Source organism: Semicossyphus pulcher, unplaced genomic scaffold, assembly GCF_022749685.1.
Source record: "Semicossyphus pulcher isolate SPU_LCO1_2020_fin unplaced genomic scaffold, fSemPul1.0.p SCAF_6, whole genome shotgun sequence".
NCBI lineage: Eukaryota > Metazoa > Chordata > Actinopteri > Labriformes > Labridae > Semicossyphus > Semicossyphus pulcher.
Window position 1 is genome coordinate 26,426,330 of NW_027211737.1, and position 24,582 is coordinate 26,450,911.

General features: G+C 39.8%; 1 protein-coding gene and 1 long non-coding RNA gene across 3 annotated transcripts; both read right to left on the reverse strand.

Annotated features, from left to right (window-relative positions):
- Positions 1–7,330: 7,330 nt before the first annotated feature.
- Positions 7,331–12,168, reverse strand: LOC138609952 (protein NLRC3-like). The gene is made up of 4 exons (XM_069682638.1): positions 12,114–12,168; positions 11,069–11,202; positions 9,240–9,472; positions 7,331–9,114 (listed from the first exon to the last, which is right to left on the reverse strand). Exons 2-4 carry the CDS (start codon positions 11,197–11,199, stop codon positions 7,331–7,333), a joined length of 2,148 nt encoding a protein of 715 aa, XP_069538739.1. The 5' UTR covers positions 11,200–11,202; positions 12,114–12,168.
- Positions 12,169–19,463: 7,295 nt separating this feature from the next.
- Positions 19,464–23,586, reverse strand: LOC138609959 (uncharacterized). 2 transcript variants are annotated; one of them, XR_011309508.1, is made up of 4 exons: positions 23,417–23,586; positions 22,512–22,685; positions 21,913–22,086; positions 19,464–19,704 (listed from the first exon to the last, which is right to left on the reverse strand). It is a non-coding gene; the product is annotated as an uncharacterized lncRNA (long non-coding RNA). The 2 variants fall into 2 exon arrangements; XR_011309507.1 differs by lacking the exon at positions 23,417–23,586 and having other exon boundaries at positions 22,512–22,822.
- Between the last annotated feature and the right edge of the window lie 996 nt (positions 23,587–24,582).

A 24,582-nucleotide genomic window follows, 5' to 3' on the forward strand; every position in this document is an offset into this window, starting at 1 on the left:
TTCTTTCTTAGCTCCAATATCAGCTAATCCTATTTTCCATCCTTCTCTGATTGACAGAGTCTTCTCTTTGTGGTCCACATCTAGCATTGAGACATTCCGCTGCATATATATTGAAAACACCTTTGCATCTTTTCAGCAGCTCTCTGAGAAGTTCCCTCTACCTAGACATTTTTTCAGGTACCTACAGATCCGCAGTTTCGTTTGGAAATTTAGCTCCCATTTTCCCAATCTATCGGAGGCCTCACCTATTGACTCCTTGTGAACACCATCCCCTTTAAAGAAGGATATGATCTCACGTCTTTATTATCTTATTCACTCATTGCATCCAGCCTCTTTACATAACATAAAAACTCAGTGGGAAGTGGATCTGGGGGAGGAGATTTCAGAGCAGTTATGGGATGTCATTCTGCGTCGGGTTCACTCCTCAGCTATTTGTGCTAGGCATGCTCTGACCCAATGCAAAATCCTTCACTGTACAAACTTCACTAAAGTCAGGCTTTCTAGAATTTATGATGTTGACCCATAGACTGTATAAATAATGGACGTAGTCTCACTGATGACACCCATTGGTTTCTGAAGAAGCATTTTGAAGCCTGAATTGTGCCGGAGCTGGGGGTCGCCATATTGGAAATGCCAGAGCCGGCTTATCTAGAGGCAGGCAAAGAGGTGGAGCGTGAACGAGTTAAGCCTATGGCTGAGGACTATGGACGGGCCAGATGAATCAGCCAGCTACGGCTATGAAGCTAGGCTATATGCTGCTCAGCGTAGCTAGCGGTTATTAGCCATAGACTGTATAAATAATGAATGAGCTACTTTCCCAGGAGGAAATTCTGTTTGTGACGGTGACTGACTGCAGGTGTTCAGTTATAAGAGTAAAGAAGTAGCAGACTCGCTGCTCGCTCGCCCAGTGAGATAGCGGCGAGCTGACACGTAACGGGAAACGTAAAATAACCGATCTTCTCACTACAGTCCGCTGTAATCTCTCCGGGGAAAAGCCAACAACATCTGACTCCGATTTACTGGCTGACGATTAAATAAATGTTTGATAAACACTGAACAGGCTAACAAGCAACTAAAGCGAGCACAGTATACCTGCTACTTAGTGCTAAAAATGTATCAGTACAATTATACTCGCATTAAACTCACTGAAAAGCTGGAGCTCAGACTTCTTGCACGGCCATAAAGTTCCATAAATCCCACAGAGATTATTTGTCCAAACTTTGAATGAAAAAATCCCCAAAAGGCTCCAACAACACAAACAGGTGAAGTTAAGTTCAGTGTCTGTGTGTCTGCTTTGACATCTAGCAGACAGCCAGCAGGATCCACCTGTCAATCAAATGAGGCCGGCCCCTATGATTTAAGGCTTAATATAATTAAAACAGGTGTGTTATAAAAAAATTCACCCCCGTACAGTTATCTTGAACAATAAAATTAGCTTTTTTTAACAAAACCGTTTTTTTGTACCAGGCTGTAAACATGTTTATTTCTGCTGTAAAAATTGGCATTTTCCCATCTGCTGTAATGTTATTTCTTGATTTCTGGAGCCAGCCTCAAGTGGCCACTCGAGGGACTGCAGTTTTTTGCACTTCCTCATTGGCTTCATTTTTTAACACCGGAGGCTGTGTTGACCCCACGTATGATAGATGTTGCCAGGCCCCTGCTCCCCACATCTTCATGTTCTGGTCATGCCCTTCTTTACACACCTCTTGGTCAGAAATCTTTAACTCAATTTCAGATTGTATGAGGACTCACTTCGAACCTACAGCAATCACTGCATTGTTTGGGGTTCCACCTCCCACTCTGCCGCTTCCAAAATATAAGGCAGACTTTATAGCATTTCTGACATCTGATTTTATTGAGGAGGAAATCACCTGTGCCACCCTCTCATTCCTCATGAATCAAGGACATTTTTACCTTTGTTAAATTGGAAAAATAAATGAGGTGACCTATAAATGGTTCACTTACCAAAATTAATAAAACATGGGGACCTTTTTTTGCACATGCTCAGGGGCTGGTATTTACTGCTGTTCCGGACTAACAGTTTTAACTGAATGTTTGTAATCACTGTAATGTACCTGTGATGGGTTCGGAATGTTGTTAATTTCTTTATTTATTTTGTCATTTTCTATTTCTTCTTAATTGTTACAGGGTGACCAACCTGTTTGTTTTGTCTATTTTTGTTTCTTTCCTTTTTTTATGTTGGTTATGTCTTTTTTTTAACTGCATTTGTACTTTATATAGTATTTCTCCTACTTGTTGTGTGTTATACATGACACAATATTGAAACTAAAAAATTCACTTTTTGACATTTGTGCGTTGTTAAAAATCCAATAAACAAAATTGAGGAGAAAAAAAGAAACAGAATCTATACAGTCATTGATGTAAGTTATTTATAAACATGAGTTAGATTCAGAGGCTTCGTGGGCAAGTCAGCTACAACGTTGCTTAAGGACATGGGAATTTGGGCCAAGCCCAACGCCAAGCCATCAAAACCCTCTCCAGTGCAGCCGAACAGGCAAGTCGGTGGCTCTGGATTAAGAGGAAAGACACCTCTTGGAGCCCTCTGGAGATGTTGTGGGCCGATCACCCCCCATACACACACACACACGCCACCGTGGCTCCTGTGTGGAAACCCCCATATTATTGTCCCCACTCTCATCATATCAAGTACGTGAAGCAAGCAAGAGATTGTATCCCCTAGTCCTAAACAGAACTAAACACATGAGGTCTGCAATAGTAACAGAGAGTCAGTGAACTGACCTCAGAGTCTCCAGTCTGCAGTTTGGACTCTGTAGAAAATCAGAGAGTAGCTTCACTCCTGAATCCTGCAGGTTGTTGTCACTCAGGTTCAGCTCTCTCAGATGGGAGGGGTTGGACGTCATAGCTGAGGCCAGAGAAGCACAGCTGATCTCTGACAACCTGCAGCTACTCAATCTGAATAAAGAAAAAAGATATGGAGATAAAATTAATTAAAAATCCAATTTGTTGTGTTCAAGTTTTAAATGTGGAAATAAACATCAGTGTGTCCTGATTTTTGAAGAAATAATCTGAATAAAGAATAATAATGTAACATCATTACATCAGTTAATGTCTAATAATCTGTTGACAGCTGAAGAGGGTTTAGAACGAAGAAGTTAAAATGGATCCTCCAAACACCTGAACCCAACAGGATGCAGGTTAAATACTGGAAATTACAAAAACAGAAATAGCTCTTATTTATATTAACTACAACCTGCTGCTACTTCTACGAAGTTTTAGTGACTTCACCTCTTCAACTCTGCCAGCTCCACCAGTGGATCAGACTATACAAACTCATGTTGAGCAGCCAAACACATACAAACTCTGAGAAACTGATTTAAGATCCACTTCATGATCCAGAAGCTTCCAGAGATGCCAAATATATCAGGACAAATGGTGGATAAATGTGAACAGAATAAATCTGTATTAATTCTGTTACTAATAGAGAAGTCCTGAAATCAAAGCATCTACAATTAGAACTATTCAGTCAGTATCAGCATCATGACTTACAGCTTCATCACAATGTTGATAAAACAAATACTGAATATATCTATCATTATCTGATGGCTGACATTGATAACATTTATTTAGTCATTTTCATTTAGATTTGTTTCTTAACATCCATCTGAAAAACATGAGAAAGAAAAACTAATGAAAGTCAGGTGTGGATCAGGATAATATCAGCCTAATGTCTAAAGTTTAGTTTCACCGTCATTTTCACATCATATTAAACTCAGAATAGAAGAAAAAGAACGTTATCTGACTTCAGAGTCTCCAGTCTGCAGTTTGGACTCTGCAGAAAATCAGAGAGTAGCTTCACTCCTGAATCCTGCAGCTTGTTGTCACTCAGGTCCAGCTCTCTCAGATGGGAGGGGTTGGACTTCAGAGCTGAGGCCAGAGAAGCACAGCTGATCTCTGACAAACTGCAGCTCCTCAATCTGAATAAAGAAAAAAGATATGGAGATAAAATTAATTAAGAATGCAATTTGTTGTGTTCAAGTTTTAAATGTGGAAATAAACATCAGTGTGTCCTGATTTTTGAAGAAATAATCTGAATAAAGAATGATGATGTTACATCGTTACATCAGTTAATGTCTAAGAATCTGTTGACAGCTGAAGAGGGTTTAGAATGAAGAAGTTAAAATGGATCCTCCAAACACCTGAACCCAACAGGATGCAGGTTAAAGACTGGAAAATACAAAAACAGAAATAGCTCTTATTTATATTAACTACAACCTGCTGCTACTTCAATAAAGTTTTAGTGACTTCACCTCTTCAACTCTGCCAGCTCCACCAGTGGATCAGACTATACAAACTCATGTTGAGCAGCCAAACACATACAAACTCTGAGAAACTGCTTTAAGATCCACTTCATGATCCAGAAGCTTCCAGAGATGCCAAATATATCAGGACAAATGGTGGATAAATGTGAACAGAATAAATCTGTATTAATTCTGTTACTAATAGAGAAGTCCTGAAATCAAAGCATCTACAATTAGAACTATTCAGTCAGTATCAGCATCATGACTTACAGCTTCATCACAATGTTGATAAAACAAATACTGAATATATCTATCATTATCTGATGGCTGACATTGATAACATTTATTTAGTCATTTTCATTTAGATTTGTTTCTTAACATCTGAAAAACATGAGAAAGAAAAACTAATGAAAGTCAGGTGTGGATCAGGATAATATCAGCCTAATGTCTAAAGTTTAGTTTCACCATCATTTTCACATCATATTAAACTCAGAATAGAAGAAAAAGAACGTTATCTGACTTCAGAGTCTCCAGTCTGCAGTTTGGACTCTGCAGAAAATCAGAGAGCAGCTTCACTCCTGAATCCTGCAGGTTGTTGTCACTCAGGTCCAGCTCTCTCAGATGGGAGGGGTTGGACTTCAGAGCTGAGGCCAGAGAAGCACAGCTGATCTCTGACAAACTGCAGCGACTCAATCTGAATAAAGAAAAAAGATATGGAGATAAAATTCATTAAAAATCCAATTTGTTGTGTTCAAGTTTTAAATGTGGAATTAAACATCAATGTGTCCTGATTTTTGAAGAAATAATATGAATAAAGAATAATAATGTAACATCATTACATCAGTTAATGTCTAATAATCTGTTGACAGCTGAACAGGGTTTAGAATGAAGAAGTTAAAATGGATCCTCCAAACACCTGAACCCAACAGGATGCAGGTTAAATACTGGAAATTACAAAAACAGAAATAGCTCTTATTTATATTAACTACAACCTGCTGCTACTTCTACGAAGTTTTAGTGACTTCACTTCTTCAACTCTGCCAGCTCCACCAGTGGATCAGACTATACAAACTCATGTTGAGCAGCCAAACACATAAAAACTCTGAGAAACTGATTTACAATTCACTTCATGATCCAGAAGCTTCCAGAGATGCCAAATATATCAGGACAAATGGTGGATAAATGTGAACAGAATAAATCTGTATTAATTCTGTTACTAATAGAGAAGTCCTGAAATCAAAGCATCTACAATTAGAACTATTCAGTCAGTATCAGCATCATGACTTACAGCTTCATCACAATGTTGGAAAAACAAATACTGAATATATCTATCATTATCTGATGGCTGACATTGATAACATTTATTTAGTCATTTTCATTTAGATTTGTTTCTTAACATCTGAAAAACATGAGAAAGAAAAACTAATGAAAGTCAGGTGTGGATCAGGATAATATCAGCCTAATGTCTAAAGTTTAGTTTCAACATCATTTTCACATCATATTAAACTCAGAATAGAAGAAAAAGAACGTTATCTGACTTCAGAGTCTCCAGTCTGCAGTTTGGACTCTGCAGAAAATCAGAGAGCAGCTTCACTCCTGAATCCTGCAGGTTGTTTCTTCCCAGGTTCAGCTCTCTCAAATGGGAGGGGTTGGACTTCAGAGCTGAGGCCAGAGAAGCACAGCTGATATCTGACAAACTGCAGCGACTCAATCTGAATAAAGAAAAAAGATATGGAGATAAAATTAATTAAAAATCAATTTGTTGTGTTCAAGTTTTAAATGTGTAAATAAACATCAGTGTGTCCTGATTTTTGTAACCAACTGAAACTAAAGAAACATTTCTACTTCAGCCAGTAAACTTTATCATTTAAACAAACATTAGTTAAGAGGTTATTCTGGATACAGTTGTGACCATTTACTGAAAATCATAAACATTCATTTACTCTAAAAACTGACAGAGGACGTTTTCTCTGGTTTCTTTAACAAACAGAAGTCTTTAGTGACTGCAGAATAAATTTAGTTTAAAGAAACATGAAAATATGAACAACACAGAATCTATATATGGTCATAGATGTAAGTTATTTATAAACATGAGTTAGGTTCAGGTCTTAATTAAAAACATGAGGACTACAATAGAAACAGAGTCAGTGAACTCACTCCAGAGTCTCCAGTCTGCAGTTTGGACTCTGCAGACCATCACACAACAGCTTCACTCCAGAATCCGGCAGCCCATTGACACTCAGGTTCAGCTCTCTCAGATGGGAGGGGTTGGACTTCAGAGCTGAGGCCACAACTTCACAGTGAGTCTTCGATATTCCACAATTGGAAAATCTGTTATGACGTAAACATTGTGAAATATATTATTAGGAATTAATAGGAAATATAAAAAAATACTTAACTGATGCATTTGAAAAATAAACAGTTTCTTTATTTGAAGATTGAAAATTAGTAACACTCAGGTTCACATAATGTGCACAGACATCTCAGTGTAATCTGTTTCAATATACAGTATGTCTCCACAAAGTTAGAGGCTAGAGAGACAATTCAAAAACAAAATGCTTTCAGTGCAGAAAAAATGAGTCTGAATGTGTGTCTGGCTTTATACAGCACCTTGTAGAGACAACTCAGGTAATAATAACTTTCAAACGCTTATGTAGTGATAAACCACAACCTCTACAGTTGTTATCTTATATTACCAGGTCAACATGACGCCCCGGTCACTCAAGGGAAGGTTCATAGAAGACTAGATGTAATGATTTTTAGAAATAAACATAATATCTGTGTTGATTAAATTGACAGCCATAAACACAACTATAGATCTACTAAAAATCGACATTTTGTTCTCAGAATTTAAATCGGCTTAAGAGGATCTGTAACATTATACCTTTTTTCCCCCAATAAATTACTATTTTTTTGAATTTTATGTTATAATGTGTAGATTTTAATCAGATTCAGGAATACTTTATTTATCCTCGGGAGGAAATTCAGAAAAAGACCAAAGACCTACAACACGTATCTACACGTGTCTGTATTATTATTTAAATCATGACTCACAGAGCCTTTCTGCAGTTCCTGACAGCTGGAATCAGTCTCAGTCGTCCCTGATCAGTTGTGTTGTATTTCTTCAGGTCCAACTCATCCAGAACCTCCTCTGACATCTGCAGCATGTAGGCCAGAGCAGAGCAGTGGATCTCAGAGAATCTCTTTCCTGATCTGTTCTCTGATTTCAGGAACTCTTGGATCTCCTGATGTACCGAGTGGTCCTTCATCTCCATCAGACAGTGGAAGATGTTGATGCTTCTGTCAGGAGAGATCTTATCACTGTTCATCTCTTTCAGGTTTTTGATGACTCTCCGGATCCTTTCTGGGCTTTCGTCTGTCTGACCCAGCAGGCCTCCTAAGAGTCTTTGGTTGGACTTCAGGGAGAGGCCATGAAGGAAGCGAACAAACAGGTCCAGGTGGCCATTCTTACTCTGAAGGGATTTCTCCATGGCACTCTTCAGAAAGGCATCCAGGGATGTCTTTCCAATGAAAGCCTCAACTACATCTCTGTTCCTGTCGGTGTACCAGTGGAAAACGAAGACTGCAGCCAGAAACTCCTGAACACTCAGATGAACAAAGCAGTAGACTGTTTTCTGGAAGATCACACACTCTCTTTTGAAGATCTCTGTACAAAGTCCTGAGTACACAGAGGCCTCTGTGACATCCAGACCACACTGCTCCAGGTCTTCTTGGTAGAACATGATGTTTCCTTTCTCCAGATGTTCGCACGCCAGCCTCCCCAGCTTCAGAAGGACTTCCCTGTCAGCCTGTGTCAGCTCCTGTGGACTCGTCTCTTGTCCCTCATCATACTTCTGCTTCTTCCTCTTTGTCTGAACCAGCAGGAAGTGTGAGAACATGTCAGTCAGGGTCCTGGGCAGCTCTCCTCTCTGGTCTCTGGTCAACATGTGCTCCAGAACTGTCGCAGTGATCCAGCAGAAGACTGGGATTTGACACATGATGTCGAGGCTCCTGGATGTCTTGATGTGTGAGATGATTCTGTTGGACAGCTCTTCATCACTGAACCTCTTCCTGAAGTACTCCTCCTTCTGGGCCTCAGTGAAGCCTCGTACTTCTGTCACCCTGTCCACACATGTTCCAGGGATCTGATTGGCTGCTGCAGGCCGAGAAGTTATCCAGATGAGAGCTGAGGAAAGCAGATTCCCCTTGATGAGGTTTGTCAACAGCACATGGACTGATGACTTCTGTGAGACGTCAGACACAACCTGATTGTTGTGGAAATCTAATAAAAGTCTGCTTTCATCCAGGCCGTCAAAGATGAACAAAGGTTTACAGACAGCGAGCGTCTCTGCTGTGAGCTTCTGTAATGTTGGATGGAAAGCATGGAGCAGCTTGAGAAGGCTGTACTGCTCCTCTCTGATCAAGTTCAGCTCCCTGAATGAAAGCAGAAAAACCAGACTGATGTCTTGGTTTTCCGAGCCCTCTGCCCAGTCCAGAGTGAACTTCTGCACTGAGAAGGTTTTTCCAACACCAGCAACACCGTTGGTCAGCACGACTCTGATGTGCCTCTGTTCATCAGGTAAGGCTTTAAAGATGTCATGGCACTTGATTGAAGTCTCATGGAGGGTCTCCATCTTGGAAGCTCTCTCGAGCTGCCTCACCTCATGTTGGGTATTTACCTCTTCACTTTGTCCCTCTGTAATGTAGAGCTCAGTGTAGATCCTGTTGAGGAGGGTTCCACTTCCTGCTTCATCAGTTCCTTCAGTCACATGTTCACATCTCGCCCTCAGACTGATCTTATGCTCATCTAAAACCTCCTGAAGACCACTATCTGCTGAGAGAGAAGAAAAATATGTGTTTAATATATATTAAAGGCACTGCATACTAACATATTTCCCTGTAATACATTAGAAAGTCCTGTTTTCAGACACAATGACATCAGCAGATGGAAAATCTTACTTTGTACAGTGCTGGTCTGTCCGGCTATCTGCAGTCCTGGTCTTGTTATAGATCTTTCTCCACACTGGGGACAGGAGGAATCTCCAGACGAACCAGACTGGTCCTCGTATGAGGTGATGCACTGTCTGCAGAACCAGTGTCCACAGCTGGTAGAAACTGGATCTCTCAGGACGTTCTGACATAAAACACAGCTGGACAGCAGCCCCTCCTCACAATCACTCCTCTTGTGCTTTCTGGGGAAACAAGGAAAATCCCTTAAATTATGAATCATTCTTAAATTAAATGCAAAAAACTGTGTGGGGCTTTTACAAAATCATAAATATCTGCAGCCTGAAAATGCAGTGTGAAGAAATCAAACTGTTATTCTCATGATGCTTTATTGAGGCTACCCAGCTTTTGTTCTGAGAATGTTATGTGCGATGTCCTGGTAATGTTTTGAGCGGGAAGTTTTTATTTGGTTCCCAGAATGTTGCTTTTAATAGCAGGAGAACGTTCTCTGAAAACATTTTCAGAAAGTTGCAGTGACAATGTTCAAATCACATTTCAGGAACGTTTTATAAATCACGTTCTGACAGTTCAAGTCATACTTACATCCTGAAAAGATCCTCAGAATGTTGCAGTCAGCATGTTCTACCTTGTTTTTATGTAACATTGAGCAAATGTTTTCTAAAAGGCGTTCTGACATCCCAGGCCTCAATAACATCCTGAAAATATCTTCACAATGTTTCAGTTAGAATGTTTTGTCTTAGTTTAAGTTTTAACGTTACAAGAACTTTATTTGAAATGATAAACAACCTTCAAACCTTCTTTGAATATTTGATTAAAACGTTTTGTTTTTTTTCAAATGTAATTAGAACTTGTAGGACATGTTACAAAGTTATGGGAACGTTCCCTGCTAGCTGGGTAGTGGCAGAGGGCACAATAATTTTTTATCTGGCAGTTTTTTCACCATTTTTCCAGGTTATCCATATTTAAGGTTATTCTTGGTTCCAAACCATTATTGGTCATTTCGGCAAAGGAATTACCGGGGAGGACGCGTCAGCAGCACCAGCCACAGCCCCTCTATCGATGCCACAAGTGCAAGAGATGCCAGCGCTGTGATGACATAGCTCCGTGGCTATGGAGGCGTTAATTTCTCCACAGCCTGCAAAGTCCTCATCAGAGATTTCAGTGAAATGTATCCCGAGGGGGCCAAGAAGGGCAAGGTAACCTGCTTGATCCCCGTCTCCAGTGTGCCAGCAGCATTTTATCCATTAATTATAATAGATAAACATAACTTTTGATACCGCACATCTTTTTGATGAGGTGTTTTCATTTCAAATGTCCCACTGTAACCAAAGACATTCGGGCAGTGACATTAATTAATATTACCATGTATAATGCACTCCTGTGAGGAGAGGGAGAGAGAGAGTGCGCATGCATATGGACAGCGCAGACACGGCACAAAAAGTGGTCATTTGAGCATGAGACACGTTGTTCCGCTGCACACATTTCAGTTTATTGAAGTGTATGAACTGAACTGTAAAAAACAGGTGGAACGTGATGTGCTGTGATGCCATCCCTGCTCCCATCAGCGTGATCTGACGATGATTTAGCTTCTTATTAATCTCTATAAACAGACATCTGCAACAAGTTCAGCTAACAATCTGTTCTAGATCTGAAATGTAACTTGAGATGAATTCCCTTGATGTGGTGCCACGAAAGCCGTTCAGCATCTCAGACTATAGCCGATGGGATCTGAGATTGCAATTCAGGTAACATGACAACCCTGGTTTTCTGTACTCAAAATGCTGTTGCTAGAGAGTTTAGTGGTTAAAAAGTTCCCTTACTGTGTTTCTGAGGGTCCTGGTTCCTTACTGAAGTCTGCACCAATACTTTTAGACCGCTCACTCTTCATAGATAGACAGCTGGGCGTAGGAGACTTTGCTCTGTCCTCCTCTTTCTCCACACAATCACTCATCTTCTGGGGGGGGGGTTAAAAAAATCATCTCATTAATTACAGGCTTTGTCATTAATTACTCACATATATCAATGATTTCTGTGAGAAGCACATCACATGTAGACTTACTCAGTCTGGGTTACCCTGTTTCTAGAGGGTTATTTCTTACTTTCACACTTTAATTGCACTCTCGTCTTCACCTTAGTAAGTTTTAATTCACAATCTACTTTAATCTGATCACTTTGCTTTGCTTCAGTCCCCCCAACACATCTTCACCTCTGCTCTCTGCACAGCTGCTTGCCCCGCCGCCCTTGTTCTGTCTGTGTCTCTGTCTGCTTTGTTGACTGTCTGCATCAGCAGTCTGTTTAATTAAGCACGTGAGCCACGTGTGCACGAGGGACGTTATTAATGACGTAGCGATCAAAACAAAAAGCTTTATAAACAGCGACAATCTATGCATTTACAGTAGGGACATACGGAGATATACAATAGGATTGTTTACATTACGTAACAGAACTGATTGGGTGTTGACAGAGAGCGTCCGATGTCGGGCCCTCTGTCGCAGTTAAAAACACTGTGTGAGGAGTGAACTGGTCCCGCTGTTATCGAGTCCCTATTAAAGTATGTCAAAACCATTTTCACTCTGTTTTTGCCAGATTGTCTAGTGTATTTTACTAACCTTAATATCTGCCTGGTTCTGCCTGTTTATCCGCTAATTTACTATGGTTTTGCCCCTAGTCTGATCTGTCGATATAATCTCACTATCTGCGTTGTATTTGACCATTGCCCGTTTCTGAGACTGAAATGAAATTTGTCTGACCTGTATGTCTCTAAAATAATCAAATTAATAATGTGTATTGTTCTTTCAATCTTCCTTCACATATTAATCGGAGACTTTGACAGTATAACAATAATAACATTGAATTTATTCTCACCCTGCCTCAGACTTATCTTCTTCTCCTTCTGCTCTGTCGACTCAGAATGGTGTCCGATTGCTGACCGGCCCTTCTGTTTCACTTTCTGTTTTTGTAGGTGCGCTTGAGATGACTGCCGGTGTACCAGATTAACTGGTGCTTGAATTAACTGGTGTCGGTCAACTATGTGACAGTTAATTGTAGCACTGAACAGGTATCGACACAGTCATTTACACTAGACATCGTTTCAAACTGATGTATAGCTTGAAGTTCCCTGAGACTGTGCAGCAAGATACGCAAGCAACGTAGAAACTAAATTCAAGAGTAATTGACAGTTACTTGTGGATAACTTTTTGTCATCTGAGATCGCTTTGCAACCACAGCCGCGCACAGCGGAACATCACAAGTTAATTCAAACTTCAGCTGACCAGTTAATGTGTTCTTTTACACCACAGATGACTCCTGCTTTAGATGTATTGAGTTTGACTTATTGTGACCCGCTCACCGATTTGACTATCCTCTCTAGTTACTCGATGTTTATTCAATCAGTTAACCAGTTGTGACAGGTCACAGTTTAACTGGTGTTGAATTAACTGGTGGCGGTCACAAGATGTGTGTGGGCGTGGCTTATGAGTCCGTTGATCTCAGAGCTCGTTTTTATCATGCCAGAGCACTGACGTGCACAGATGATAAGAAGTTATCCACAAGTAACTGTCAATAACTCTTGAATTTAGTTTCTACGTTGCTTGCGTATCTTGCTGCACAGTCCCAGGGAACTTCATCCTGTAAATCAGTTTGAAACGATGTCTAATGTAAAGGACTGTGTCGATACCTGTTCAGTGCTACAATAAACTGTCACATTGTTGACCGCCACCAGTTAATTCAAGCACCAGTTAATCTGGTACACCGGCTCGCCTCGACAACAGGCGAGAGTAGCCGATTGCAGTCGGGGGAGGAGTCACAAAGTCGGACACTTCTTTGTTGACAAGTTTGCTACTCGCCTAGTCAAGTATCTATCATACTAACGCCTAACTGTAAATTGATGTGAATAAAGTCTTCATTTGTTATTATTATTATTATTATAATTGTTGGATTTAAAATTAAGTTCTCATTATATTTTATTCAGGGGGTTTGATAGTTATTTCGATATAAACGCCATTGCAGATATGTTCATTAAGACAGCATTCATAACGGCTTCATTTAAACCAAAGCAAGTTGACCAGGCTAATGTTTGCCCATGACCATCATCTACTCCACTAATCAAGGTGTTTGCTGGGAAATTTGAACAGACGGAGCAGAAAACAAGACGAGTATCTGCAAACAAAAAACGGTATAAACAAACATAAACACAACAGGGGTCCGTTTCAGAAAGCGGGTTTAGTGAAAACCCCGAGTTTGTTAACCCTGAAATGAGGGAAACCTCGGGTTTGCCGATTCAGAAAGAGAGGTAACTTTAACTCTGAGTTGGTTACTATGGTAACTGAGTCTGTGAACCTAACCTGGTCGCAAGCAGGTTTTCTTCAGGAAACTCAGAGTTTCGCTCTGTCTCCTCCCTCTAGGCTGTAAAACCCTCATTCGACTTCCTCATTCATTCAGCCCGTATCAAGTGCGTCTTAGAGTGATTACCGAAAAATTAAAGAAAACGTTCGTCTGTGTGACAAAGAAGATAATTATTTGCCACCATGGCATGTCCATTTGTTGACGACATATTTGACGTGGGGGTTGCACTTCTTTGCAGGGAGTTCAACCCTCGTCGGGACAGGATGATAAGACCCCGATTAGATGTCTTTTCATTTCCGAACCACTTTTTATTTGAGCGTTACCGTTTTTCTTTACAGTCACTGCGTTATATGCACACTCTTCTGCAGCCGCACATCACAAATATCACCCACCGTGGGCAAGCACTCACATCTGAGCAATTCTTTGTGTTGCCTTACGTTTTTTTGCGAATGGAAGTTTTCTTTATAATATTGGGGATGCAGAGCACCTCAGCAAAGCCACTGTCTGCAGGGCAGTGAGGAAAGTGTGTCTGGCTCTTTTGTTAAAGTCCCCGGCCACAAACCTCTGAGAGCTATGAAGGAGGAATTCCACAGGATTGCAGGTAAACGATGTAGAAATCTGTTTTAAAGAATGATAATGTATAGTGTACTGTTAATGACATGTTGCTGTGACCTCAGACTAAGATTGCTAACTTCAGTTTATTCTAGGATTTCCCAATGTGATTGGGTGTGTTGATGGAACCCATATTCCCATCAGGGCTCCCTCTGAAAATGAGGTATATGTAAATAGAAAGTCCATCCACAGCATTAATGTGCAGGTAGATATGACCACTGTGTCAAAATGTGAAAGACTGCATCACAATCCTGCCACTAACATCTGTCATTCTCTGCACTGTCAAGATCATATGTGATGCTTCACACCTCATAACAAATGTGGAGGCCAAGTGGCCCGGGTCTGTGCATGACTCACAGGTATACCGTGAGTCTACTGTAAGCCACAGAATGGAACGTGGTAAGTAGCCTAGAGCTTTGTTCAATATAATTCACTTGTCTCCCTCCTTTGACACACTCAAAGTATCCACTATACATTACAGGACACTTTGACGGCTATCTGCTGGGTGACAGGGGGTACCCATGCCGGCCAACATTGTTGACCCCTGAGCCAGGCCCCCAGCAGCGCTTCAATGTGGCCCACTGCAGGATGAGAGCTCGGGTGGAGATGACCATAGGCCTGTTGAAAGCCCATTTCCAGTGCCTACGTCACCTCAGGGTAACCCCTGAGAGGGCCTGCGACATTATTGTGGCATGTGTTGTTCTCCATAATATTGCCACAATTAGAGAAGAGCAACACCCTGCCCTACAAATAGAGGCTGATGAAGACCCCATCCCTGCAGCTGACATGCAGGATGGAAGGGCGGTCAGAGATGTCATCTGCCACAATCATTTCGCTGTCTAAGACACGTTTATTTATTTTTTTCTTTTAGTTCTTTAACATGTCTTACCTTATTTAGATCATACATACTTTAAAGTCTCTCTTATACTTCTTAACTTCCAACGGCTTAGCCATTGTTCATATGTTTGACCTTTGACCCATTTACACAGTGCTTCTCAGATGAGGCCTGGGTAGTTTTCTACTTTCTGAAGCCCGAGGACGAGGAGTACTCCTATCTCTATAAAATGCCTGTGTATTCACTCATTTCTTTATCATTGGGCTCTCTTTGGTTGCCTCTCTGTTCTGCTCTGACCCTTTGCAAAAGTCTTTTATAGTTATAATAAAATAATCAAAAGATAAATCTGTGTCAAAGTCATGTTTTGTAGATTTTCCACCACCACTGCCGAGAGCACTCAAATAAGACAAATGAGTCACATTTTATTTGGTCCTCTTTATTTCCTACAAATACAAAAGCAGACGTTAATTACTGGAACAATATTTAAAAAATAACATAACACAATTCACCTGTGACTATGCACCCACCTCTAACTTGTGTTGCAATATTTGATCTCCAGCGCTGACTTTTTAATCTGGAGGTCCAGGAACACCAATTCTTTGTTGGTTTTTTCTGTTTGTTTTTAAAGACGTCTCCTGTACAGTTCCTTTACAGGTAACTGGGAATACATAAGGATGACATTAAATCCTGCAGTTCATGCAGAATTCACCTCTGGCATTTAGTGACTCACTGTGTTCAACTGTGCTGTTGATGGACCCTCCTCCTGCTGCCCAGCCATGCTCTGTTAAAAAGGATAAGAATGTCTGTTCATACTTTAATGTAGGCTACATGCCACAATATTCCACACAATAACTTAAAGAGCAGTGAATGGGAAGGTAACGCCAGATATCAGTGACATATCATTTTAACATGTTACCTCTGTAGGCCTCTCTGTGTCAGCAGAGAGGGTCTCTTCATCATCTTCCTGAGGTTCTTCCTGTTTAGATGAGCATTAGGTTTTAGCACACTTTACACTATTTGGTCATCTCTGGAGTATTGAGTAGACTACTTACAGCTGCAAGGTGTTCTGTCGTTGGATGGGGCTCGACAAGGCAGAGAACAACATCAGAATCTGTTAGGACAAATGGCCATGGCTATTACATCAATCAATTAATTTTTATTCCTATAGTGACAAATCACAACAAAAATAATGTCATAACACTTTACATACACTGCAGGTTTAGACCGTACTCTTTATTTCTTACATCTTATGAAGGCACTTGTGTCCTGGGGGGTGACAGGCTCAGATGAGCTCCCCCCAGGGATTCCCTCTGCCACTGGCCTCCCCGTGTTCTGGCTCAGGGCCAGCTCCTCTGCCTCAGTCAGAGGTGGTGGTGCTGGTCCTCCACCCGTTTTGCGGGCCTCTGCCTTCTTTTTGTTGGCTGAGCAGAATTTAAATGTATTGAGGCCTAATCAATGAAATGTATGTGAAATCAGCATCATGTTAGGGATAAAACGGCACAAAAACTGCCACTGAATGATGTTTACTTTAATATTTTAAATATGATTGAAGTGAGGTTCAGACTTGAGCCCATTTTTCCTTAGGCTTACCTGATTGAATGATGTTCTTATACTTCATTTTTAGCTGCTTCCATGTGCGTTTTGGTCCCGCTGGATTGCACCTAAATGAATATAAATTTTAGCTTCTATTCCGTGATTAAATATTTAATAAATACACCAATACAAACTTACGCGTTCAATCGAGCAGCGATTTCTTCCCACGCCGCTTCTCTCTCTCTTGCAGCTGTAGTCGTGTTACTTCTCTTGCGAAATACATGTTTGTGTTCGCCATACGTCCGCATGAGTATTTTGAGCTCCTTTGGTGTGAAGTAGGAGGACCTCTTATTGTGTACCGTTGCCATGGTGGATCGTGGTATCGGGGCTCCATTAATGCTGACTTTTTATAGTCAGCGTGCACGCACTTAACTCCCGCTAATCCTATTCAGAGTTGATTGAACTAACTCTGATCAGCTGTTCTGGAACCGAAGACTCAGAGTTTCCTATCTCAGAGTAGATCAACTCAGAGTTCAGGGTTAGACTCAGAGTTTGTTGAACCTGCTTTGTGAAACGGACCCCAGAAACAGTATGTCACTTTTGCGTCGTTTGCCTTGACACAAGTTCCGTCCAATCACAAACAGGTAGTATAGTCCTAACCTTTCCGTATTCTGAAACGTTTTTGCAGCCAAGCAGCAACCACCGATTGAGAAATGAAGTCGGTGTGGAAATGCAAAAAAACTGCAGTTTCTCTTGTGGCCACTTGAGGCTGGCTCCAGAAACCAAGAGATAACATTACAGCAGATGGGAAAATGTTTACATGTTTACAGCCTGGTCCAAAAAACGGTTTTGTTATAAATAGCTAATTTTACAGTTCAAGACTGTACAAGGGGGTGAATTTATTTTGTAACACACCTGTTTTAATTATATTAAGCCTTAAATCATAGGGACTGAGTCACTTGAGTGACAGGTGGGAGCTGCTAGACATCAACGCAGACACACAGTCACTGAACTTAGCTTAGCTTGTTTGTGTTGTTGGAGCCTTTTGGGGATTTTTTCATTCAAAGTTTGGACAAATAATCTGTCTCTCTCTGTGGGATTTATGGAACTTTCTGGCCATGCAAGAAGTCTGAGCTCCAGCTTTTCAGTGACTTAAATTCTATATTGTATTGATATATTTTTAGCACTAAGTAGCAGGTATACTGTGCTTGCCATACCTGGTTTGTTAGTAGTGATGATAAGACCTGTTTAGAGTTTCCCATTATGTGTCGTTTACCTCCCGCTGTCCCACCGGGCAAGCTAGCGGCGAGTCCGCTCCTTCTTTAGTCTGATAACTAAACAACTACAGTCAGTCACCACAACTAATAAAACATCCTCTGTGGGAAACACTAAGTTAAACTAGCTCATTCACAAGCCAATTGGTCAGCCACAGGTACAGACAGCTCTGCTAACATGGCATTTTTCAACCACTTGCTTTTCTGCAGCTCCACCCTCTCATCCAAATTTGGTCTCTTCAGGCTCAAGTAAACCAGCATGGCAGCAGCCATATTTCGGCTTCGTCCATTACTTCTACTGTCTATGTTCGCAGCGAGTGAAATGTTTTTTCATTTTGTGAAATGTTTTTTCTTTTTTAATGTTAGGAGCGAGAACATGTGAAATTAAATTTGCTGTTTATAGCTTACAGCATGTTTGCAGGTGGAAATGAAATATCGACTCCTTTACAAATATCCTGATATAAGTAAATCACTTTAAATGTAGATTATAGATTGATTGTTTTGGTCAGTTATAATAAAACACATTTACAACATCACAGATACAGTTTATTATTCTGTGTGGGTATACGCCAAGTGTAATAATATAAAACAAGTTTGTGTTAGCACACTGGGTTGATTTTTATCTGAATGTAACCTGTCACCAAAGTTGTTGAGTAAATGTGGAAATACTCTCGCCAACTTAACAGAGATAAGACCGACATTACTGTCCGGGCCACTGACAGAAAGACACTGCGTCAGCTCTCACCTTCAGTCCCTCTCTCTTATATCCAAGAGTCAAGCGAGAAACCTGGGTGTTATCCCAGACTCTGATTTAAATTTCCACAGCCACATTAAATCCATAACTTCTTCTGCTTTTTAACATTTAAAAAACATTACTAGAGTCAGAGGAATAATGACAAAACAAGACCTTGAGAGACTTAAACATGCCTTTATTTCCAGCAGATTAGATTACTGCGACGGTCTGTTCACAGGGCTTTCAAAACAAGCTGTTCAACGTATTCAAAATGCTGCTTCAAGAGTCCCGATCAACACTTGGATATACGAACACATGACTCCAGTTTTAACATCCTTTCCCTGGCTACCCGTTACTCAGAGTTGATTTCAAAGTCTCACCGCTTGTGTATAAGCGGCCAATTACATTTCGGATATGCTTGAGACTTATGAACCAACTGAATCAGAATCTGGGTTTATTGCCAAGTAGATTTGCACATACAAGGAATTTGTTTTGGTGATTTTGGTGCAGAACAATTAACACAGAACTAGAATAAAAACAAGAAAATAGAATAAGATAAAGAAAATAGGCAATAAGAATAAAAATAAAAATATATAATACGTACAATATGTATAATAATGTGAAAACTAGCAGGATCAAACTAAATCTAATACTTTTTAAATTTGTTTGTCAGCATAAATTAAGACTATTAATAATTGTTTTGATCATGACTAACACATTTAAAAGCTAGTGATTATTTTTTCATCATGAAATACAAAATATTGAGTTGCTGACTTGCCAGCAACATCCAGACATCATAATCTGTTTGTAGTCAATCGAGAAACTCAGTAAAGCCTTGATTAAATCAAGACTTTGTTCAGTTTGAGTCGACTACTTATCTTAATAACTGGGAATATAACCAGAACATCGGAGAGTTATAGTTCAACATATATCAACCTCTACTGTTATTTAGAAATTAGTGGTAATAAAACAATAAAAATAAAAGGATGAAGCTCTCCTCTCCACTCTTCCTCTCAGTAACACGGCCCAGTCAGAGTCTCCACACACAAGCTGCTGCTTAAACTGCCCTGGATCATCAGCTGATCCTCTCTCGACAGAACCAGTGACAGATATCACTCCTTCCACCTGATGAGAGGAAAAGACGGTGTTTATACTCAGACTATCAGCTGTTAGCCAGTAATGTAGAGCATCCAGTATGAAGACAGACGTGGAGTGATTTTGTAGCCTAGCACGTTTATGTTAACACACTGGAGAATTGCAGCTTGGAGGAAAAGGGAGAGTCCCTGAAAGCATCATTATGTCAGAAACAGTTCAGTCATGCATTTACTGTTGTAATGTTAAAAAGCAGTGGCTCAGCAACTCATAGACCAACATCCTATAAGATCATCATCAATCTGGCTTCAAAAAATGTCACAGCACAGAAACTGTGCAAACAATAACAGAGTAAATGACTTACTTCTTGCTTCAGATTCTGACTCAGCTTCAATACTGTCACTCTTAGACGATACGGTTGATCACCACATTCTATTACATAGCCTAGAAAGCTACGTAGCTATCATTGACACTGCGCTCTCTTGGTTTAGGTCATACTTACGACAGATCTCACTTTGTTATACATAACAATCATTTATCAGACCACGAGAATGTCAGATATGGCATACCTCAGGGATCTGTGCTTGGTCCTATTCTCTTCTCCATTTACAGGTTGCCCCTTAGTTCACTGATCAATGAATACAAACTAGGTTCTCATTTGTATGCTGACGATACTCAGCTAGACATTTCCATTAAGCCTGACGCCTGTCATCAGCTGGTGAAATCTAAGGACTGTATACTGGACATTAAACAATAACTTCCTTCTTTTAAATACTGACAAAACTGAGATGCTAATTCTTAGTCCAAAGCACATAAGAAACACATTCTGTAATCTCACCATGAACAGAGCTGGTTCCACAATTTCATGAAGCTCCTGCGTTACAAATCTTGGTGTCTTATTTGATCCCAACTTCATTTGAAGAACATATCAACCATGTTACAAAGAATGCATATTTCCACCTACGAAACACTGCCAACATTCGCCACTTCCTCTCAATGGCTGATGCTGAAACACTTGTTCATGCATTTGTCTCATCTAGGCTTGACTATTGCAATTCACTTTTCTCTGGCCTACCTAATTCCACTATTGGAAAACTACAACTTGTACAAAACATTGCTGCCAGGATATGTTACCTCTGTTCTTATATCATTTCATTGGCTCCCTGTACATACAAGATCTGACTTTAAGATTCTACTTTTAACTTCTAAAATATTACAAGGACCTGAACCATTCTAACGATCACCCCTAGTCACTTCTTCTATACCAGCTAGGGCTCTACGAGCTGAAAATGCTGGCGTCCTGAAAATTCCAAAAATAAATAAATCAGTAGGCGGTAGGGTCTTCTCATACCAAGCATTCCTTCATACCGAAATTCAAGAGGCTAGCTCAGTAGACTCCTCTAAGAGTAAACTATACACATCTTTTTGCATCAGCCTATAACTTCACTTATTCTACCCTAAATATATAACCATTGTTCTCACATATTTTTCTATTCTCACTCTTTGACTTGTTTTTATGATATGTACAGCCCTTTGAGGCAAACTTTGTGATATTGGGCTATAATAAACTTTAACTTGACTTTTTTTGACTGAACAGCTTTTACATTAGAAAGCAGTAGTTTCTTATTTATTTATCTTTTCTGATCTTCTATTGGGAATATTAGCACAAAGCTAACAGGTGTTTGAGAGTAACTTCTCACCAGGCTGAGCAGCAGTGTCTTAAATACTTTCTCACGTCTTTTTCACTATTAACTTTTAACCTCACCCACCAGTGATGTCCCAGTGTACTGATCAATCAAACAAGGTCAGCAAAAAAAAAAAAAAAAAAAAATACAACTTCTGTGTTTGTACGGATCTTTCAGGAAACATGGCCATAAAATCATTAAAGTGATTGATTTCCAGGCTTCAGTCAGACTGATACTAAAGTGGACCATCTGATCAATTCTTTAGTGTTCAGATGGGAGTAAAAACAGGTAAGATCTGACAGTCTGTTTTCCTACATCTTGTAATGCGGTCAGCTCTAATCCAACTTTATTTTCTGTACTCATCAATATTACTTTCACTATCTTTCTGCTCAATCCTGAAGCCCATCACCGTTCTCCTCTGACAGCTTCATTAATGGATGCAGACACTGGGAGGAAGGGTTGAGGAGGTTTACCAGAAACATTTAAACTTTGCTTTGATACTGTTTAGTTTTATGGTGCCCAAACCACCATGGACTGACCTCAAATGTCTACTGACCTTAGAGTCGCCAGTCTGCAGTTTGGACTCTTCACAAGACCAGAGAGCAGCTTCACGTCTGAATCCTGCAGGTTGTTTCCTCCCAGGTTCAGCTCTCTCAGATGGGAGGGGTTGGACTTCAGAGCTGAGGCCAGAGAAGCACAGCTGATCTCTGACAAACTGCAGCGACTCAATCTGAATAAAGAAAAGAGATATGGAGATAAAATTCATTTAAAATCCAATCTGTTGTGTTCAAGCTTTAAATGTGTAAATAAACATTTTTGTAACCAACTGAAACTAAAGAAACATTTCTACTTCAGCCAGTAAACTTTATCATTTAAACAAACATTAGTTAGGAGGTTATTCTGGATACAGTTGTGACCATTTACTGAAAATCATAAACATTCATTTACTCTAAAAACTGACAGAGGACATTTTCTCTGGTTTCTTTAACAAACTGAAGTCTTTAGTGACTGCAGAATAAATTAAGTTGAAAGAAACGTGAAAATATGAACAACACAGAATCTATATATGGTCATAGATGTAAGTTATTTATAAACATGAGTTAGGTTCAGTAGTTAATGAGGTCTACAATAGTAACAGAGAGTCAGTGAACTGACGTCAGAGTCTCCAGTCTGCAGTTTGGACTCTTCACAAGATCAGCGAGCAGCTTCACTCCTGGATCCTGCAGCTTGTTGTCACTCAGGTCCAGCTCTCTCAGATGGGAGGGGTTGGACTTCAGAGCTGAGGCCAGAGAAGCACAGCTGATCTCTGACAAACTGCAGCCATTCAATCTGAATAAAGAATGATAATGTTACATCATTACATCAGTTAATGTCTAAGAATCTGTTGACAGCTGAAGAGGGTTTAGAATGAAGAAGTTAAAATGGATCCTCCAAACACCTGAACCCAACAGGATGCAGGTTAAATACTGGAAAGTACAAAAACAGAAATAGCTCTTATTTATATTAACTACAACCTGCTGCTACTTCAATAAAGTTTTAGTGACTTCACCTCTTCAACTCTGCCAGCTCCACCAGTGGATCAGACTATACAAACTCATGTTGAGCAGCCAAACACATACAAACTCTGAGAAACTGATTTACAATTCACTTCATGATCCAGAAGCTTCCAGAGATGCCAAATATATCAGGACAAATGGTGGATAAATGTGAACAGAATAAATCTGTATTATATCTGTTACTAATAGAGAAGTCCTGAAATCAAAGCATCTACAATTAGAACTATTCAGTCAGTATCAGCATCATGACTTACAGCTTCATCACAATGTTGATAAAACAAATACTGAATATATCTATCATTATCTGATGGCTGACATTGATAACATTTATTTAGTCATTTTCATTTAGATTTGTTTCTTAACATCTGAAAAACATGAGAAAGAAAAACTAATGAAAGTCAGGTGTGGATCAGGATAATATCAGCCTAATGTCTAAAGTTTAGTTTCACCATCATTTTCACATCATATTAAACTCAGAATAGAAGAAAAAGAACGTTATCTGACTTCAGAGTCTCCAGTCTGCAGTTTGGACTCTGCAGAAAATCAGAGAGCAGCTTCACTCCTGAATCCTGCAGGTTGTTGAAACTCAGGTCCAGCTCTCTCAGATGGGAGGGGTTGGACTTCAGAGCTGAGGCCAGAGAAGCACAGCTGATCTCTGACAAACTGCAGCTCCTCAATCTGAATAAAGAAAAAAGATATGGAGATAAAATTCATTAAAAATCAATTTGTTGTGTTCAAGTTTTAAATGTGGAAATAAACATCAATGTATCCTGATTTTTGAAGAAATAATCTGAATAAAGAATAATAATGTTACATCGTTACATCAGTTAATGTCTAAGAATCTGTTGACAGCTGAAGAGGGTTTAGAATGAAGAAGTTAAAATGGATCCTCCAAACACCTGAACCCAACAGGATGCAGGTTAAATACTGGAAAGTACAAAAACAGAAATAGCTCTTATTTATATTAACTACAACCTGCTGCTACTTCAATAAAGTTTTAGTGACTTTACCTCTTCAACTCTGCCAGCTCCACCAGTAGATCAGACTATACAAACTCATGTTGAGCAGCCAAACACATAAAAACTCTGAGAAACTGATTTACATTTCACTTCATGATCCAGAAGCTTCCAGAGATGCCAAATATATCAGGACAAATGGTGGATAAATGTGAACAGAATAAATCTGTATTAATTCTGTTACTAATAGAGAAGTCCTGAAATCAAAGCATCTACAATTAGAACTATTCAGTCAGTATCAGCATCATGACTTACAGCTTCATCACAATGTTGATAAAACAAATACTGAATATATCTATCATTATCTGATGGCTGACATTGATAACATTTATTTAGTCATTTTCATTTAGATTTGTTTCTTAACATCTGAAAAACATGAGAAAGAAAAACTAATGAAAGTCAGGTGTGGATCAGGATAATATCAGCCTAATGTCTAAAGTTTAGTTTCACCATCATTTTCACATCATATTAAACTCAGAATAGAAGAAAAAGAACGTTATCTGACTTCAGAGTCTCCAGTCTGCAGTTTGGACTCTGCAGAAAATCAGAGAGCAGCTTCACTCCTGAATCCTGCAGCTTGTTTCCTTCCAGGTTCAGCTCTCTCAGATGGGAGGGGTTGGACTTCAGAGCTGAGGCCAGAGAAGCACAGCTGAT